Source organism: Lampetra planeri, chromosome 8, assembly GCF_965212315.1.
Source record: "Lampetra planeri chromosome 8, kcLamPlan1.2.h2, whole genome shotgun sequence".
In the NCBI taxonomy this organism is placed as follows: Eukaryota; Metazoa; Chordata; class Hyperoartia; order Petromyzontiformes; family Petromyzontidae; genus Lampetra; species Lampetra planeri.
Window position 1 is genome coordinate 13,541,792 of NC_136114.1, and position 21,228 is coordinate 13,563,019.

A 21,228-nucleotide genomic window follows, 5' to 3' on the forward strand; every position below is an offset into this window, starting at 1 on the left:
TAAAGGAGGTGGGCATTAAAGCTCAACTTAATACATTTTGACAATGCCAAGTGCACCTTGCTGATCGGAACTTTAGAAGAAGTGTATTTATAAACCGGTGATGAAGACACGCCGTGCACTATAACACTGGAATTGTTTAGGGCTCGCATCTCTCCGTACGCTTCCCCTTCCATCGTGTTCTGCGCCCCCTTGCTGCGCTTGCAGGCATCCCCATGCAAGGCCCCAGTCAAGCTCCGCTCCTTTCAAAGGTCACTTCTTCTCTGCTGCTGCCCGGATGCACTGGGATTTTGTTCCCCGGCCATCTGTCCTGCTAAGTCAAGTTACCATGTTCCAAAAGTCCATGCTTGTCTTCTGCCCATAACGGACTCTTTCTCTCCAGTTTTCAGTATTCAGAAAGATAGGTGGGCTTGATGGATGGGGTGGTAAGACCGTGATGAGAAAATTAACTGGGGGAGCAAGATTGACGATAAAAGAACTGGCAACCTCGTAAAAAAAATCTTAAGCTCAACTTTTCAACCTTCGTTAGTGAGGTTCTTAATTGTAATTCATATATTTCCATTGCTTTTTGAACAAAATCAATGCATTTTCTGTGATGTGAAGAGGGCTAAGACACAACCAACTTGGTTCTCAAAAAATGAAAATACTAAGCAAAGAACTCTCAACAGCCAGCAATTCATACCATGAATGATTTGGGGAAAAGAAATCTTCAGCAGAAAATGTGAACATTTTCATTCCAAAAGGGTTTAGGTTTATAGTGCTTTGACGAATTAAGCTCTGTATATGCATCAATGCCATACTACCTACTGTGGCGTACGGTTCAGAAGCACGGTAATCAATGACAGAATGGGGATTCGAAGTTGAAAGGTGCACGCTTGGAATTACACATTGAGATACAAAGGACCACGTGGATTACAGAACACATGAAGGTTTAAGGATATCATTCAAACTGTTAAGAAATGTAAGTGGGCTTTGGCAGAACACATCACAAGGAGGGTCGATGGCTGATGATCAAGGACAATGATGGAATGGAACGCGTAGGACAGGACATGGACTGGGGAGATGGAGCGATTAAATGAGCTCAGAGGAGTATTAGATCACAGGATCGCAGGAAGTGGCACTGGCGTGAAAGGGCCTTCATCCAACAGTGGACTGAGGATGGCCGAGAGTTTAGCTTGTTTGTTCTTCCCCCGCACCTCCGATTAGCACGGTTGGCTACGAACGGTGCAAAAGAAGTTCTACATACCATACATAGACTCACACAGAGACCCATAGACTCATACAGAGACCCATAGACTCACACAGAGACCCATAGACTCACACAGAGACCCATAGACTCACACAGAGACCCATAGACTCACACAGAGGCCCAAAGACTCACACAGAGACCCATAGACTCACACAGAGACCCATAGACTCACACAGAGACCCATAGACTCACACAGAGACCCATAGACTCACACAGAGACCCATAGACTCACACAGAGTCCCATAGACTCACACAGAGACCCATAGACTCACACAGAGACCCATAGACTCACACAGAAACCCATAGACTCACACAGAGACCCATAGACACACACAAAGACCCATAGACTCACACAGAGACCCATAGACTCACACAGAGACCCAAAGACTCACACAGAGACCCATAGACTCACACAGAGAGCCATAGACTCACACAGAGACCCATAGACTCACACAGAGACCCATAGACTCACACAGAGACCCAACGACTCACACAGAGACCCATAGACTCACACAAAGACCCATAGACTCACACAGAGACCCATAGACTCACACAGAGACCCAAAGACTCACACAGAGACCCATAGACTCACACAGAGACCCATAGACTCACACAGAGACCCATAGACTCACACAGAGTCCCATAGACTCACACAGAGACCCATAGACTCACACAGAGACCCATAGACTCACACAGAAACCCATAGACTCACACAGAGACCCATAGACACACACAAAGACCCATAGACTCACACAGAGACCCATAGACTCACACAGAGACCCAAAGACTCACACAGAGACCCATAGACTCACACAGAGAGCCATAGACTCACACAGAGACCCATAGACTCACACAGAGACCCATAGACTCACACAGAGACCCAACGACTCACACAGAGACCCATAGACTCACACAAAGACCCATAGACTCACACAGAGACCCATAGACTCACACAGAGACCCAAAGACTCACACAGAGACCCATAGACTCACACAGAGAGCCATAGACTCACACAGAGACCCATAGACTCACACAGAGACCCATAGACTCATACAGAGACCCATAGACTCACACAGAGACCCATAGACTCACACAGAGACCCATAGACTCATACAGAGACCCATAGACTCACACAGAGACCCATAGACTCACACAGAGACCCATAGACTCACACAGAGACCGAAAGACTCACACAGAGACCCATAGACTCACACAGAGACCCATAGACTCACACAGAGACCCATAAACTCACACAGAGACCCATAGACTCACACAGAGACCCATAGAATCACACAGAGACCCATAGACTCACACAGAGACCCATAGACTCACAGAGACCCATAGATTGTTGTCCTTCCCCCGCACCTCCGATTAGCACGGTTGGCTACGAACGGTGCGAAAGAAGTTCAACATACACATATATATATATCAATGCATGATGCATTCATTGAGCTTCTCTTGCATATTTACATATTAGTACTATACTCAATATACATCAATGTTTTAATCTTTCAGTAGCCTAGTTTTTCAAATGTGCTATGATAAAATGTGGAGGTGATTAGTCCGAGCCAATTTGCGCTGCAGGAAATGAAAAATTCAGCTTTGATTTAACGTTGATTCATGCATGTGCACTGTGTTCGATTCCTCGTGTGATGCATGTTTTTGTTTTTAGTCATGGATTTTGTTCTGCTTGCTTTTTTACTTTTTTTTGCCATCTTTATTTTCGTTGGTTTTTCTTTTGTCATTGCAGTGTCCTGCCAGGCCAATCCAGCTAATGACACTCGTCCCAGGTCTCTCTTGAGTGAAACAAAAGCCAACTTGAAACTTGACCGTGAACTTCGCTAACAAGAAGCCCATTAAGCGAATAAAACACGAGGAGGACCCAGATTAGGGGCAATTAGTCAGCCAAGGGAATTTCTGTCTCGGAAAAAAATATCACTCCATGAAATATGCATGGTAACTCCCAAAAATAATATGCCTCATTATAAAAGCAATTACTATTGAATCAAACATATCTGTCGAGATAATGCCATATCGGACAACTGAACAGAAAAAAAAACATTAGTATGGAAAGTAAGTCAGTCAAATAATTCGGCAACATGTCAGAAATTCTACCCGTGAGTTAATAATGGCCTGTGTGGTTCGGTCAATGAAAATAGCAGCAGCTGCCAATTAATAAGAGTTATCAATAATTCACTCTCCTAAATCTTATATAATTTTAAAACGCATCCAATTGTTTGTTTGTTTTTTGCCCAAAAGCTGCAAGCTCATTCATAGTTAATCATCACTATTTTTATTCTGCGCACAAGTTGGCAGCACACTAAACATTACAATCAAAGATATATCTAGCCGTGCTCCATCTATCAATCACTGAGATCCATTAATGTAACTCGGCTTCCCAGACCCCCGCTACTGCAAGCACCGCAGATTCACACTTTCCACTTCATTGAAATGGCAGGAAAAAGTCTGGCGTTTGTTGTGCAAGGGTTTTATAGCTGGCGCTAATAAAACGTATTTAACACACACAACAAACGTGCAAATGACAGAGGTCACACATTACTGGTGACGTCGGCACAAAACTTTTACCGTCGCTTAAAAATGTAGCGTCGTCTGACCCCGCTCATCGTGCTCCACGTCAACAGGAAGCCGCTCTTACCGTGGCCATCAATCATTGGCGCGTGACGATGGTCAAAATGTGCCGATCTCAATGACGCCGCTTTGCTCTTTTGAGATAAAGACAGATGCAACCCGCTCGGGCGACGGATTTAATTCGAATGAGACGCCACCCGCGGCACCCCTCATTTCATGTCATCCGAAGAATGAGCCGCAACAACAACTGTGTAGTCGCGAGCCAAGGAAGCCATTCGGATCTCTCATCTGGCGCCGCAAAGCTTTTCGTGCGTGAGAACGGCCCACGGAAAGTGGGTATCGGGGAGCTACCTTCGAGATGCCTTGCGGTGACCTCTGGTCCCACCCTGCCCCGCATATGTTCGTCAAGCTCGTCGAGTGACAATCAAACCAGTGAGTTGATGGCCCCAGGCCGGTCACCAATGGCAAGAAATATACCATCACAGTTAATGCGATTCTGCACTTAATTTGCTCAGTTTCCAGCTATGTTTAATTAAGTTTAATTGAAGGCGGTTGCCTGAATTCGAACCCAGGACCTCAGCGGCGCCGGCTCAGCGCTTGGAGCCCCGAGCCGCCCGGCCAACTCCTCCTTAAACGTATTCAAAAAAGAATCTTCACGCTCGCCGTGGTTTTCATGGCAGCCAGCGACCGTGTAAAATATTTCATCAGATTACCCCTGCGCGAACGTCTGCAAATAAGCCCCCTTTGTCTAAGGCAGGTTAAGTCCGTGTGAAGGCAATGTTCTACTTTTCCTGTGATCAAGCGCCCGTAATGTACACAACGCTCCCGCAATTTTCTCCGCGAGCCTTTCCCGAATGCAAAGCCGTTCGCTGGCTTACATTCTGTCCAACAAGACTCGTAATAACGAGACGACGGGGACTAAGCTACGGGAGGTCGCGCACCTCGGCGAGCAGTCTGAGCTGTAAAAGAAATGCAATTTGTGGGTTGCGCTCCATTGCTAAAAGAGTAAAAAAAAAAGAATCCACATTATAATTGTCTGCATACAATAGCAGCTGGCGCAAACAAAAAAAAAACTGCTTTTGCCCGTGCATTCTCCATAGACCTGAAATTCCCATGGACAAGATTCTAACACTTAATGAATTCCAATGGGATGCAATTAAAAAAATAAAAATAAAATGCACACGCCGAATTTGTCTCCAGAACCCCAATCATTTCCCCCCCCCCACCCCCGTTGTGAAATATAACGACGAGATGGGAGTAATTTGTGGCACTTGCGCGCGTAATACATCAATAAAAAGATCCGATGCATTGGATTCCACCATTTCCCACTCGCTAACAATTAAAGCAACTAATATTGCATTGATTTGACATGCCACGGATTTATTGAATAAACTGTTCCAAACGCTGCACCTGGGAACGTAATAGGGAGGCAAGGGTGCAACCATGCAAGCGCTCGCTCAATGCCACCGCTGGCGAAGGGGCCTCCCCCCCCTCTCGAGGATATTCGGCCTACTCTTCCAAGCCAGAGAGACGTCTCGGAAGACGAGGAAGTACCTACATTTTACCCCACCGCATCGACTGACTGAGGCGCACCATTTGTGCTACTGGGTCGACAGTGGTGAGAGGATTTAAGAAACACATTTTATTTGTTTCGACTGACGCGCAAGAAGGTGGAATCGAACCGGCAACCCTCTGAACTGCAAGTCCAGTGTGCCAACTATTACACCACCGTGGTAGCATCCGCATGAGGACTGTGTGTACATTATATACCATCTTACACGCTTAAACATCACCAGATGGTTCTAGTGAAGGGCATAAGTCCTCTCAAACGATGAAGCGTTTCCAATGGGTGCAGAAAAGCACCAAGGGCTTTTCGCGGGCAGGCGAGTGCAAATTTTTAACGATGCGCGACTTAATGTCTTCCTCAGTTTCCAAAGCTTCTTGACGTCTTCATTGCAGGTCGGGGTTTTTTTTGTTTTTGTTACAGATCATAAATTCAGATCATAAATTCAGCAATTAATCATGCGCTTGGCTTGTCCGCATGTTTTTCTTTGTTTTTAATCAGCCTTCAAAAGCTCGCCCCCATCATCCACAATCTCTGCACTTTCACCCACTGTTCCGACAAAACCCATGTTTGGAAAATCGCTAATAACCCGCAAAGGCATACTTGGAAATCGTCAAGCGAAGGAGGACCGGTCCTCAGCGCACCTGCGTCTGCCACGTGAAGCCACCGAGTTAAAGGCGAGAGGCAAACTTACAATAGATGGCAAAGGGAAGAGATGCCGTAAAAAAACTAAGAAGAAAAAAACCACAAACAAGTGCTGCTTTTTCGTCCGCTCACAAAATGACTTCTCGCAGCCACTTAACTATGGAAACCAATGATTTCAAGTGGAATTTGCATAAGCTTACAAGAGGAGCAATTATGTAAAAGCTCACGACAACATGTCTCCCAATTGCGAATCGAAGCGTTATCATGAACGTGGGGGTGCAACTCGCTTCCAGAGTCGAGTCTTCTCTCTTTCATTGCACTGAACGTGTGTTCCTAAACCGCGATATACACTTGTTGAAACCTTGTTATTTCGCCACATTTGAAATACAGCGCTACGCAGTGAACAAACGATATGGCAATACTGCGTTGGCAGCGGCGCACAATGCACAAATGACAACAAAAAACCTCAACACACGTTCGTCAACAACGCCGTGCGTGGCCTTCAAAGGAAAAAAATATACAATAGGCGACGTTTCAGACGATGGCTCTGCCGCGTGCACATATAAACCTACAGAGGGCCAGAGAGACAAGAGTGGGTATAGAGTTGGAGACGAAGCTTTTTTCACCATGGGAGCGCTTGCGTGCCGGGCCATGAACTGTGACACCGTGGGGGACTCACAGGCTTCCCGCAGCTTCTCCTTGTCGTAGTACAGCGCCTCGTAGTTGTGCATGCTCACGCGGCTCACTCGGATGCGCAGCTGCTCCGGGAGCGACTGCTGGCTGCGGACAAAAGAAAAAAAGAAAATTAATACGATGAAAAATGCACGAGGATTTAATCGCGCGCGCGCAGGATCGACGCGCACGCTGATGCCACAACACCGCGCCGTCGCTTTCGCGCTTCTCCCGAGGTCCCGCAGGTTGTCGCAAAGTCAAACACCCGACCGACCTTCAAGGAGCAGCTCTTATAGTCTCATCGTGGCCACCGGTTGCCTTCAGCTCACCTCCTTGATCGCTGCCCTCTGGCTGCCGCTCTGATGCCCGTCTCGGTGAGCTGCCCTCCCCCAGGGTAGTGCACGTGGCCCCACCATCACAACCTCCTTTTCCTGACAACCTCTACAACGCTCGTGCTGATTCTGAACCTGCAAGTTGTTTATCCTATTCTAAACCCGTAAGTTTCTTCCCTCTTTGTTCGAGTCGCACACGCATAAACGTCGACAAACACAGCAAGGCATGCATACTACTGCTGTCAGCATCTATTGAAGCCCGCATGCCCATGCCGAGGTGCCTTTGTCTTCCCGTGATAATGTTTACACATTGCACCAAGTACTAATTTTAAGCCGAGTCAACTTAGGGGAGGCCGAGGATAGGTTCAGATACCACTTGCCACTGATGCTAGCCATGGCTGGATATAGAACCCAGGTCAAACGCTGGGTTGGTAGCGCAGTGCGCCAACCACTGTGCCACAACTCCCCGCATACACACTCTCACAGACACACAGCACAATTCTCAACCCCCTCTCCATGCCAATACATAGACATTTTTGCATGTGAGCTTTAGCTTTAACTTGTTCTAACGCCAGCTGCGCTTACCATCGTACAATCCAGCAGTGTAGCGAGTGCGATATTTAACGGGAAGCTCCACATGTGAATACGGCAATTACAGAAATAATCTCTCGGATTACGTTTGAGCATACAGTCGGCATCTTCCCAACACCGATTGTGGCCGCTCCCAGCGCCACAAAGGATAGTTAGGGGAATAAATAATTCGCATACTTCAATGGAAGTCAACCGTTCCAAAAAGACAACAAAAACTAAAATTGACTTGGGACTGCCGGAGCAGCAGTGCGAGAAATACGTCTGTACTTGGCGATGTATTGAAAATTTCTCGTGATTAATTCATCCAATGAGCACGTGGCAGGACAACAACGAGCCTAATTAAAGGGCCTTGTTATAAAGCAATATAAAATGTCAGCGTTAAAATGACAAATTAAGCTTCAAAGCACAATGAGTGCTCCAATGTATGCGACGTAGTTGCTGGATCGCTTTGCCGAAACGTCTGCCGGTAAGCTTCGGTTCCCTGGAAAATGTTCCTGATTATTTTGCCTAATGTCACGGGTTCAAAAACATGCCACACAAAATCACGGGTGATTAATCACGCTGCCACAAATGTACACGTGCCTTGGGTTACGTACGGTTATTTTTTTTATCGTGGCAGTTAAATTACCAAATTGCATTAGAACCTTCACCGGGGGGGGGTTCACCGCTGTTGTCAGGTTTGTTAATCAAAAAAATTGGGAACATCGCCACTCAGTGCCAGTGCCTTTATTTAACCCTTTACAGGGACGCGCTTTGCGGCCTCGTGCCCTCGGAAGACAGCAATAAAAATATAAAGTGGATTAATTTCCTTAAAAATACAAAACCTTTGTAAAATCATGCATAATAATGCCTGTTCTGCGTCCGTGACGGAGAGAAATGTATCAGAGCGCAGTTTTTTTAGCCTAGGGGACCCTCTATAGTGGCAGCTGTCCCCGTGCAGCACAAGTAGGGGGCATCATCGCTCGAACTTATACCAAACGGGTACTGCCATTGTAATCAGGAAAGGGCTGACGGTGGGCGCTGGGTCACGATGACCTCAACGTACGTACGTTGAACTTCTTCCCCACCGTACGTATGTGAACCGCGCTAATCGATGACCTGAAAAATCCGTCCCCGAGATAATTCGCGCGTCGGGCGGGGCGACAGCGCCGAAGCGACGCGGCCCGAGGCCGCGCCACTCACTCGTTGAGGAGCGGCATGGAGGGGCGCCGCTTGGCCTTCTGCACCATGTTGGCCTTGTTACGCAGCGCGATGTGGATGATGGATGGCGCAAGCCTGCAGGGCTCCCCGTCCACCTGCATGGGGATGCTCTTGTAGGTGGTCAGCGTCACCTCCTTGCACTGGTGGAGCCTCTCGCCGTGACCTCCGACCTGCAGCGCCGCCTGCAGGGTGTGCGGCAAAGCCAGGGGGAGGTTGTTGGAGGTGAAAGGGGCTATCGTTTGTCCGCACCGAAGGGAAAATAAAAGTGTTAAAAAGAGGGATTCGTCATTGTCAGGCTCACAGATGGGAGATCCCCCGCTCGCCTGCCCACCATGATGAAAACGTACGGCTGTGAAGCACCGCACTCGGCCATCGGATGTCGCCTTGAAAACGATCGCGTGGGCATGTAAATAGGGGTGGAGGGATGCAGGGATTCATCGATTTAAATTGATTCTTCGGCTCCAGATAATAAAAGCACCGAAACTGTGCTTGGGAAATTCTGTTTTACAATGTGTGCGTGTTGCATGCGATGGGTGCATTGTCACCCACCGCAGCCACTTGAGGGACTACTTTGTTTCTTTTTATCGAATCGCACCCCTAAAATGCATTGACAACTTGTCGATCCGCGGAAGTACGGCAGCAGTTGAATTGTTCGTCCCCTCGTCATTACTCGGCCAGATGACAATGAGACGACCACCGACACCGGTACAAATTAACATTTGTTTCTACCTGTGAGCGTCCCTAAGGGTTTTTGGATTGCCATCGCTGTCGATAAATTTGAAAACCGGAAAACAAAACAAAAAAGCGGCTGGAGGACGGCTTCGACCGCGGCAGCGCGGGGGCGCAGCTCAGCGTCAATAGCAAAAGGCTTGAAATAACACAACGTGCACGTGTGAATTCATTCATATGAATAAGTGACAGCCTACTGTGAAGCCACTGCTATGCATCACCATGCAATGTTGGTCAGAGGGGTTGTTGGACCATACTTCAACCCAGGTTGGTCAGGGCAGGTTGGTGAATGGGGGCGGGGGAGGCAGTGGGGGGCCAGGCTGGGACCGTTTCAGATATCCCTCGCTTCTGATGTTAGCCGTGGCCGGGGATCGAACTCAGGTGAGGCAGGTTCAGAAGGTAGTGTGCTAACCACAGTGCCACTGCTCCCCCCCCTCCCCCACAGAATTACTACGTGAATAAAACGACTTTCATGGACTATATTTACACCCAAATTATTCACATTGCAATGGAGACGCGGATATATTCTTCACAACTTAGTTGAGGGCAATCTTTAACTTTGAGATTCTGGCCGCAGACGGGACGCGTAATTGCACCTGTGAACGGCGGCTGTTGTCTGACGCCCTCTCTAAAGTGGGCGGCAAGCCTGGGTGATAATGTCCCGCTGCATTACCTTGCAGCTGAGAAAATTAAGCTGCCAAGTTGATGCCAACCGGTGCAGCGGTAAGCGAACTGACCGCTTTTTGCCCAGCCACCGAACGCAGCAGTTTTAAAACTAAACGATTTTTTTATTTTACCAGGTAAGGCCCGCGGAGCTACGAAGCTATTTTTCAGAAGCGACTTGGCCACAAATGACAGCTCAACGAAGTGGCGGTTCGTTCAAATTACGGAAGGGGCCCTCTTTCCTGCTTCATATACTGCCGAGCAATGAGTCACCCGGTGGCGTCACAGGAAGATACATCAATAAGAATGGAGCTTCATTAAAAAGTAGAAGTTGTTATTTTTATAGACGACCGCACGGGTCAGGCAATGAGCTCAAACAAGGAGCGGTGTGCGGTGGTGGCGGCAGTGACGGCGACGGCGGCGATGGCGGCGGTGTCGTACCAGGGAGGTCATGGTGAAGCCGATCACCTCGATGTAACCATCGTCGTGCCTCTGCGGTTCAAAGTCGTGGTGCTCGCCGGGCGTTCCCCAGGGCATTGTGCCAGCACAATACCTGTCGTCCACACAAGGTGGCGGGGGGAGGGGGGGGGGGCGGTCATCCTTTGGTTGGCCACGGCTGAGACGTTCGAGAGTGGCGCTCCCGCGTCCAAACACTTCGCGAGACAAAATTGCGCGGCGCTGGTGGCGGTGCGCAAGGGTCGAGGAACAAAACAACTCAACGCCTTCGTCAATTACGCTGTGTGCTCCTTAAAAGGTAACGTGTATAATGACCGTGTCATGATGTTGTAAAGAGGCAAAACTAATCGATGACTGATTCGACATATGGTTGAAGCACATCCCCTTCTACCGACGCCATTAACGATACGTGTTGGTGGCTTCTTTGTTAAATCTCAGTGCGGCTGTTCCACGATTGTAGATCGTGGTCGACGATGATGGTATTAAATCAACAGATATCATCATCAGACATGATTTATCCACTGCTAAATGTAGGCCTACCGAAGCCTTCGCCATCTCTCAAAATCTTGCGATGCAACAATGGATCAGAGTTTTGCGCGCACGAGCCAATTGTATCACTCCAGCGCACACACACACACACACGCCCCATAGAGGTGTACATTTTATATAGAAGTGAGTCAATAATGACACAATACATTCAGAGACTGTATTGGCAGTTGTATACGTACACACATTATATATATAGAACAAAACTTTATCACAGTCATAATTTACTCTGCTTTTTGAAATAAATGTACAATAAGCTGACATTTCGATGAGTGACTTGATAATTGGACACTGCACCGTGTACTGCGCTACCTTGCGAACACGAGAAACATTTTAAGAAATTACAAATTCAAATGGTGTGTTCGCTACGCGATGTCTATCGATAAAAAACTGCTTATGACAATTCAAAACCACACAATGTCAACTTCTTTCAAATTTTACAGTCCTCCTGGTGCACCACAGTGTAAAGTGCAATCTCTAATTATAATATCTTTGTTATGAAAAAGGGCCATTGCCCAAAACGTCAGCCAACGATGTTTGTTACAAAGCTATATTTTTTATTTTACTAGGTAAGACCCACTTTTCAGAAGCAACGTGGCCACAAATGATAGCTCAACGAAGTGGCTTATCATGTGGAAATTTATAGCAGACAAATACTCTCAACGCATGTTTCCAAATGTGGAGGGGAAAACCGGAGGACCCGGAGAAAAATCCACGCAACCACAGGGAGAGAGACACGCAAACTCCAAATATACAGCAGGCATCATAGAAGAGATCGGACCCACGATCTCATGCATACCAGGCGAGGTAGTTAACATCTTGCCACAGTGGTTCCCATAAGGCAGTGTTAAGAATGAGAAATGCTGTGAGTATGTGTTCCTCTCCCTGAACCAGTACATTTCTACATTCTCCATTCAGCGCCAATAATTTGCAGGCATCTGGTCCTTCGGAATATCTCTGCAGTCCTAATCATCCATTAGTGGACATAGGTTAAGCACAGTGTGTCCTTAATTCGGAGTATTCATTAGCACAAATTACGTGATTATTGTACAGATCTCTAGGTAATAAATAACCAACAGAAAGTCACACGGGCGGCCGCAGGTTTTTCAAGCATTTTCTGTGCAAATAAAACGCAGCTTTCTTTAACCCTTGACAAGGGAGAAAGCCAAACGAGATTGCTGCCCCCATTTTCCTGATTTAAATTTAATGCAATTACTCGTGGCAGTTAATACACGCATAATGAACAATCCCAATTCCTATTTTGCATAATTTAGCTTCACTTCTGCAGGGGCGGCGGGGGGGGACCGTGTCATTTTTACGACTTCCCTCACACCATCGCTCGCTCTGCCAAACTCATTATCGACGATAATTTTTTCGAAAGTTGGCACGGCCGAACTGGTGCCCAGTGACTTGTAAAAGTTGATCGGCTCCTCAAGGCAACAGGCGGTGGAGAAAAAAATAATTAAATCTCTAACCCTTTATAATGTGCGGTCTTCATTTATTTCTTATCGACTGCACCAACAGCCCGTAAAGCAGCTTACCCGGTCCCGAGGGGTGCATTTCAACAGTGGACACCAATCAAGGATATCGTGGCCTAATTTTTGCAAAGTCACAATTGCAAACGGTACAATTTACGCTCGGCTAGGAACCGCAGATATATCGGCCAAGTCTGGTGTCCTCAAGGCCAGTCCTAAGCCTAGGACTGGTCCAAAGCCTACGACTGAACCAGTCCAAGGCCTGTTGCTAGGCCTTGACGCCGGCTCAAGGACAATGTCTCGGTCAGAGGACATCGCTTAAGAGGCACCGGCCTTGACAAAGGCCTATACCTAAAGGCTCCCGGCCTTGACCTCTTCCTTGGCCTAGTGGCTTTTGACCTCAGCCTTGTGGCTGTCGGCCTTGTAGGTCCCGCCATTAAATGCAAGGCTGCATCAGCCGCCTCATAACCCCACGGTGATTACAGACCCATTATGGCTTTTTAAGGGGGGCAGTTATGGTGGCACAGGCTGGCTTGAATGTTGGCTACCAGCTGATTACCGAGAGGCCCCGGCTTCACCTCTTATGAGCAGCGCTGGATGCTCTCTCGGTAGAAGCAGATCTCGTATTTCTCCCGTGTCAAATTAAAACCGCTCATGCATCCAAATTTCATAGCCAATTTTGGAACATTAATTGTGCCGGGGCACTACAAGCATCCCAAGATTCGAATTTCGTGCACCGATTACCAGAGTTCTCACATCTAATGTCTTATGTTTCCCCTTATCTACCTGCAGCGTGCAATAACAATATAATACAATTTACGATCACGATGCGAAAAGTTTGGAATCGTTAGAATTATTAAGTTGTTAATTTTGCTCAAAGTAATTTTACGATAATGAATTTTGTACACCACAACACTGAACAATTACCCAACATGCCACTCCCCTAATTTTATAATTTTGTACTAAACTGCTGCACGATACAATTTGGATTTGTACTCTGTACAGACGCAGTGGGTGCATTCACAAAATATTTTTTAAAACATACAACTCAGGAATGTTTTATCGGCTCCAAAGAGTGACGTTCACACAAACAATGCATGACTCCAGTTGGTCAATGTGAACTAAATCGAAATTCATCTGCCAATTAGCACACTATAAAATCGATGTGTGCCACGCACAATCAAGATCATTATATATTAACACGCCGAGTAGAAAAACAACCGTGTGATGAAGTGTATTCCACGGTGAATTATGATTTTATGAATAATTAAACCCAATTAATGTGGAAAACCAACCACTACCATCTCCCGCATCCTAATAATAGTAAAGGCCATTGATTAAATGAATAAATTAAGCTTTCAATAACATCGTCAACAAGGAGGCGGACGTAACAAAGATCCTGGGGGGATGCGTGGGGATGTGCGCAACCGCAGAAACGTTCCCCGCTACCAAAGACTGTGCGGATGCGGGCAGGAAAGGAGTGCGCGCGACACACCGTCGTGGCGAACAGAGAGAAAAAAACACACACGCAACAACATTCTAAAGCATTGTCAAACGAACAGCAACTTGGGAGGATGTCCAGCATCATCTCCTCCTCCTCCTCCTCGGGGGCTTGTCTGAGGAACACACAGAGCTTCTAGCACGCGGCTGCCATGTGCCGGTTCGCCTTGTTAAGCCCCCCCCCTCCCCCCCCTTGCATGACTTCTGATTTTCACTGAGAGAGCCCCCCTCCCCTCCCCGCCCCTGCCCACCCCCCCCGAGGGCACGAACTAATGATAGCCTGTTGCCAACAGAAGGGGCAGCCACAACATTTTACAACCGCACAAGTTTGGCTCCCCGGAGAGGTCGGCTGTCACTTCCCGGCAAGCGATGGATCATGAGAGAGTGGACTTGTCACCGAGCTGGTAAGGGAGGTCACCCAAGATTTTTGCAATTTGCCAATAGCATTGCTATTGCTCCCATAAACTCCAGGTGGGTCGCAGCATTTCACACCAGCCCAGGATTGGCCTTCGAGGCCAATCAGCTGTTACTCCAACTCAACGATTGAGAGAGACGGTCGCGTCGGACTGAATGGCGGTCACCCTATGCTGTTTTCTAACGGTACAGCTACTAAATTTCGATTTAAAGCTTTCGTGACTGCAGGGATTCATCTTCTTGGTTCTTTCGGTAAAGTCACGTAGAAGGGAAGTAATAAAATAATAAAAACAAAACATAATAAAATAATTCTCACGACGTTTCGGCCACAACGCAAGCAGCCGTCCTCAGGTGAAGAACAGGTCTGTCGGGGAGACAGCGTCTGAAACGTCGTGAGAATTATTTTATTATGTTTTATTTTTATTATTTTATTACTTCCCTTCTACGTGACTTTACCGAAAGAACCAGAAGAGGTACAGCTGCTGTTCTGATAAAACCCTGGGAGACCGCTAGATGTAAATAATACGTGGCACATAAAGCGATTAGATAAATTGTCACAATACATTTTTCGTTCCACTTTTACAGCCTCCATAGGGGTATTGATACAGGTTTTTATTTTGGGATTATCATTTGCACCACTGTGTTTGCTCCATCAGCCAAAGAGTAACACAACCACTGCATTTGTACAGATGCTAAATAATGTATATTCACAGGCACGATTCAACAAGTGTAACATTCGACTTTGCCCGATCGAACAAAGCATCGTGTTTCACACTTAGAGATCGCGCTGGGCCCGTTTCGTTTGCACGGCACTGTTGAGATCAAGCGACGATCTTGCCTCACGCAACTGACCTCGGAATGTTGAGAAAAACGATGCACTGAAACTTGAGTTCCTGGATTTTTGGCGTCAAATCCATTCCGTCACACTGCAATGTACAACAGGGCGAGATTACTCTCCAAGCAGTTAATAAAAAAACTGCATTCAAATCCTGCACCGTGCGGAAATGGCGCTGCCGACAAAACGTTTATTTTCTTTTATGAAGTGAATTTCGAACATCGCGTTATTATTCCACACATTTGACGCGAATACAATTTTAGGAAAATATTTTTTTAGCACCCTACGAGTGAAATGTCTTGTTTTTTTCCAGTTGTCATATATTTTCAGCTTTGCTTATATATATATTTTAATTTCCGTTAAGACGGTTAATGTTTAAGGTCATATTTGTTTTTATTTGCTGCAAGCGCCACCGCCGGTTCATTCAATGCACGGTCTTTACGACAACAACACATTTTACAAGCATTGCTAATTCAAAACTTATCATTCCACAAATTCCCAACGTAGTCCAATTCTGTTGTCTCTTTTCTCACTATCGAATTATCAACCTGGGTGATACAGCTACTCCTCTGTAGTTAAACACAGCGAAACAAAATGAGCAAAACATTGCAAAAGCAACTGCATGCTGGGTATTAGCAGTGGCTCGCAATGACTCGTGTGACCAAAAAGATGATATTAATTGTTTATTGCCAAACATTTAGTAACGTAAAAAATAACTAGTAAAATAAAGCATTTTTCATAAAATTGCCATCGGTTGTAGCCTTGGCAACGGCTTTTAAGTGTCTGCTGTGCATCTTCCTGAGTTAATTCCTTTTTATTAGATGTTACAAATAGATTTTTTTTTATTGTATCAAGTCAATGGGTACACCGTAACCCAGCAACACACCCCGCTGATGCACGGCTAAGGGAGCTGGCATGGATGAGACAAAACAATGTTCCTTCAAGTGTTCGTGTTGAGGCAAAGTGCCTCGGCCCTGCATCATGCGAGCATTTCAGACAGGACTACAAGTAGAGTGCACAGTGGAAACGCACCTCCCACCTTAGAACCCCCTCCCCCTAGAGTTCCCCTGTCATTCAGTTACTGCTGGCTCATGTGCACAAGCCAATGGGTCCGATGCATACCTGTGGAGTCCGGTGAAAGTTTACGGGTCCTATGCATGTCTGTGGGTCCTGCGCAGTCTATGGATGCAAGTTAATTCCGTGGGTTCCCAGGTATTACTTAACATTCAACACAATTGCTTGACAGTGAATGTTTGTTTATCAAGTGCAGGCCCTCCCATCTTGGCGCCGCTCGGACTAGAATTCCCGCTGCTATGAATATCTGCATCCACTGATGTGGCCTCCCTTGCTCACACGCTGCGTAAGCTGAGCGCAGGGTTTCCACCAAAAGCCAGTCCTCGTGACTCACTTTTTATATTTATTACGCTTGTTTACCCAGGAAAGCCTCACCGGGTCTCATGACCCTTTTTAAATCGGAGTACTGGCAGGTTTTCGTAGTAGGCGGCGATGATTGCAATGCATATTCCAAGTGAATAAAAAAAATCTACACCATGCAGCCGCTTTCACCCAATTACCGAGATAATTTGCATATGAAAGGATAAGATTGGTAAACACGGGAAGGCTCTCCACGCGGGTCACAAATGCTGGCGTTTGAAAACCCTGGCCTTGTGGAAACTACCAACTGACGACATTTAAAACTAGTTGAGAGCTCACTGAACAGAATAGCCCTCTGTTTGAAGAGAATACCTACGAAGCATATATGCATACTGTCCACATTTTATATGAAAGAACTTAATGGATGCCATTATGAAACAACACCACATTTTACTTAGAGCATACAATACATGTATTTCCCTTTTATTGTTTTAATATGAACCTTTGAACTTCCTCGCTGCAAAGGCCCGTGAAACCCTCCCGTTATCGTGGGGAAGCACATTGTAACAATCGTGGGTCCGAATCTCCTCCGTGAGTTCTGGCGGACGATTTGGCTAAAAGGAAGAGAAGTGGCAGTGTGTGACGGTGGGTGGGAAGCGTAGAAATACGGAAAAAAAAAATCTACAATAAAGAAATCAAACGAGTGACTAAATAAAAAAAAATGATGTCCACCAGCGAAGCGTGGCATCCGCACGACGGTCTGCACCGATAAGCGGCTTTTGTGCAGCCTTACCACGACCTTGACGTGCTTCGCCAGGTCCTTTGAACTCCTCTGCAGAAAGTCAGAGAAGGCAGCCTGGAAACCCCGGGAACAAACAACAAAAAATAAGACGACGGCACGAATAACACGCTCACCGCTGGGGAGCGAAATTCCATCGAAGCACTGTAAATGTTCGAGGATAAATAATGTAAAATTAAATACATTTGGACACAAAACCTACCCAGCCATAAAATCACCTCGGACGGAAGACCTCAAGGGTCACAAATGCAACCTTTGTTGCAAGATCAAGTGGACAGGAACAATAATTGCTTTTAATTCTGCCCTGCCTTTGCTTCTAAAACCAAATCGCCGCCTCATGAAAATGTACCCATGATTGTATTTTCTGCTCAACTGGACACGGTTAAAACGACATCTGTTTACTATTACCAAAAAAAATGTCAAGATACACTGTACAGTAGTAAAATGTCTCCTGAAGATTTTACACAGTCATTATCGATGTTCTTATTTGGAGCAAAAAAGTTACTTTTCTTTTGAAATCCTATGAGGTATGAACAATGCAGAATCTGCATCATGAGAAGTGTCTGTTTCCTCCTAAATTTTTTGTTGGTAACAATGAAGATCTGTGATGAACTCATTACGGGATGAAAACAAATGAAGATTCATAAAATAAACACAGGGTTGGAGCGTTCGTGCAGCAGTTTGCTTACAGAGCCATGAATCCGCAACCTCAGTTTGCGTTCAATTCCCAGCCATGCCTAACATCAGTGGCGAGTAATATTGCAACCGGTCCTGGAAACCACCTTCACTAGCCCACACTGACCAGCGTGGTGAGGTATGGTCAAGCAAACCCGTTGACCGACGCGACATGGGGAGACCTTGATGCAGTCGTGGCTTGATAAATGGTTGTAATTTATGACAGGACTTCAATGATACAAAATAAAAACTTTCTAGAAAACATTAGACCAGCGTTTTGGGAGACTGACAATATTTTGTTCACACAGCATAGCCATCATACAAAATCGTAGTATAATCTCTCAGTAGATCAATTTCAGAGAATTTTGCAATTGAAAACATTGAAATACTCACACCAGCGTAGAACATTTTATTTCGAAACCTGCTGTTAAACTTTTCAGGATTCGCTTCTGAAACGAGAAGAGGAAACAGGTGCAAAGGTAAACGCCACGGCAGAAGCCACCCACACACGGCCCATATCCACAGGTCGAACCGTGCAGCACAAGGGACAAACGTACATTGCGGGGGCTTGACGTTGTCAGAATCTAAATGTCTCGTAAAGAATACGAGCGCGCATGGAAAACCAAATCAATGGGGCCTGTCCCAAACATGACCTGGGTGCTGTAGAAGCTTTGCCTCCGTTGATCTCTGCCTGTGATTATTAACGCGGCGTTACGGCCGCTGAGACCTATCGCGGCGCAAGTGCCACGACGTGGTATCTCATTCCTCGATATTTTTTTGCGATGTGACAATCGTGTGAATTATTCAATCGCGCGAGGACGGGGAGGGGGGGGGGATTCGGTGAGTTCCCACATTATGCACAGACACGTTTTCACGCAGTGTCTTAATGCCAAAACACTATATATACTGTTGTATTAAATAATCCTTAGGATATTGTTATTTGATCAACTTGCTACATTTTATCGTACCATTCACAATGGACCTGCTCCCCTTACCACCCGGACACTCCTCACTCATGCACTCGCCATCTCCGTGTTAATCCAACATTTGCACAGACCACACAATTTTCTTTGAATGTACGTTCTTGTGTTTGTTTCCATCTTTCTCTGGTTATGCGATGGGAATGTGCTGTGTATTTGTATGTTTAATAAAATAATGGCTTGGAAAAAAATGTTGGATTTTTTTTTTTGACCAATCACGTTAAATGTTTTGCTCGTAATCACTCATTTGATGTCAAGGTCAAGGGTATTGTGGCCAGTGCCCTTGATGTCACCAACATTTCGCCATCACTTCCTTCCTTCCGCCAGACCCTATATAGTTGTTGCACAGTTGATACCATGTAGGACCACATTAGCATCTCTTGAAAATCAATGTGACATTTTGTAAGCCCCATCGTGCCAGCTGAAGCCACAGATCACTGCGAGGAATGACCCTGAGGGGATGTCACAAACCTTCACCCAGTATTCTGTAGGGATCTATTGTACAATGGATCCCTACAGAATGCTGCCATTTAATTTCTTTGGAAATGGGATTGACAAATTTTCGTGAAATTACAGAAGAATTGTAATATATATTCGGTGTGTGGTCGTTGAGAGACTCACTACACAGGAGAGAATCTGTTTTTTATCTCAGGTGACCCGAGTGAACAAACGGTGATAAACCCAAGTAAATAAAAAAGTGCTGGTTCAGTGCTTTGATATAAACCCCCTGAGTCAACCTACCACCTCCACCGGACAAAAAAAGAACCAAACAAACTCTCTTAGGCTGGTAGTAGGAAATAAATAACTAAATAGAATTGACCGCACATGAGGCCGGGTGACTGAGTCGCTTGGATTGATGTTAAGACGACAGGGCCAAGACACGCATGATATGGTGAGATGACACAGAAACTTATTGCTCCGACGTACGCCATTACAAATCAGATTTGTAATTTCCCTCGGCCATGGCACTTTTTTTTTTGTTGAAGTCGTTGCTCTCCAGCTGTTGGGCTGACAGCGCCACCAACAAAACGGAGTGCACGCTCTGCAAAAAAAGAATAGGCTACACTTATATTGGCAGTGGAAGGCCGAAACGCAAGCAAATGCGCCTTTAAACACGCAGCACCTATAGCGGAGGCATCCGTGGGGCCTGGCTTGACCCTGGCTGGAGGAGCACTGAAGTAAGATTTTGCCCACACGCTGTATGTATACGCAATTAATACAACACTCACTCGCGAGACGGTGTGACCTCCACAATTAATACAACACTCACTCGTGCGACGGTATGACCCCCGCAATTAATACAACACTCACTCGTGCGATGGTGTGACCCCCGCAATTAATACAACACTCACTCGTGCGATGGTATGACCCCCGCAATTAAAACAACACTCACTCGTGAGACGGTGTGACCTCCGCAATTAATACAACACTCACTCGTGACATGGTGTGACCTCCAAAATTAATACAACACTCACTCGTGAGACGGTGTGACCCCCGCAATTAATACAACACTCACTCGTGAGACGGTGTGACCCCCGCAATTAATACAACACTCACTCGTGAGACGGTGTGACCCCCGCAATTAATACAACACTCACTCGTGCGACGGAATGACCCCCGCAATTAATACAACACTCACTCGTGAGACGGTGTGACCCCCGCAATTAATACAACACTCACTCGTGAGACGGTGTGACCCCCGCAATTAATACAACACTCACTCGTGAGACGGTGTGACCTCCGCAATTAATACAACACTCACTCGTGAGACGGTGTGACCCCCGCAATTAATACAACACTCACTCGTGCGACGGAATGACCCCCGCAATTAATACAACACTCACTCGTGAGACGGTGTGACCCCCGCAATTAATACAACACTCACTCGTGAGACGGTGTGATCTCCGCAATTAATACAACACTCACTCGTGAGACGGTGTGAC

General features: G+C 46.3%; 1 protein-coding gene across 10 annotated transcripts in view; it reads right to left on the reverse strand.

The window, feature by feature from the left end:
* The window catches only part of LOC144720375 (diacylglycerol kinase zeta-like), a 237,113-nt gene that overhangs the window by 64,247 nt on the left and 151,638 nt on the right, over positions 1-21,228 (reverse strand). For 7 of the 10 annotated variants that reach the window (XM_078597115.1, XM_078597114.1, XM_078597106.1 and 4 more), the window contains 7 exons: positions 18,699-18,754; positions 17,625-17,687; positions 16,580-16,636; positions 15,475-15,548; positions 10,673-10,784; positions 8,822-9,021; positions 6,724-6,824 (listed from right to left, as the gene is read on the reverse strand). In XM_078597115.1, the coding sequence (XP_078453241.1) occupies positions 6,724-6,824; positions 8,822-9,021; positions 10,673-10,784; positions 15,475-15,548; positions 16,580-16,636; positions 17,625-17,687; positions 18,699-18,754 (663 nt within the window). The remainder of the gene's footprint in view (positions 1-6,723; positions 6,825-8,821; positions 9,022-10,672; positions 10,785-15,474; positions 15,549-16,579; positions 16,637-17,624; positions 17,688-18,698; positions 18,755-21,228) is intronic. The other 3 variants (XM_078597110.1, XM_078597111.1, XM_078597113.1) reach the window with 1 other exon arrangement.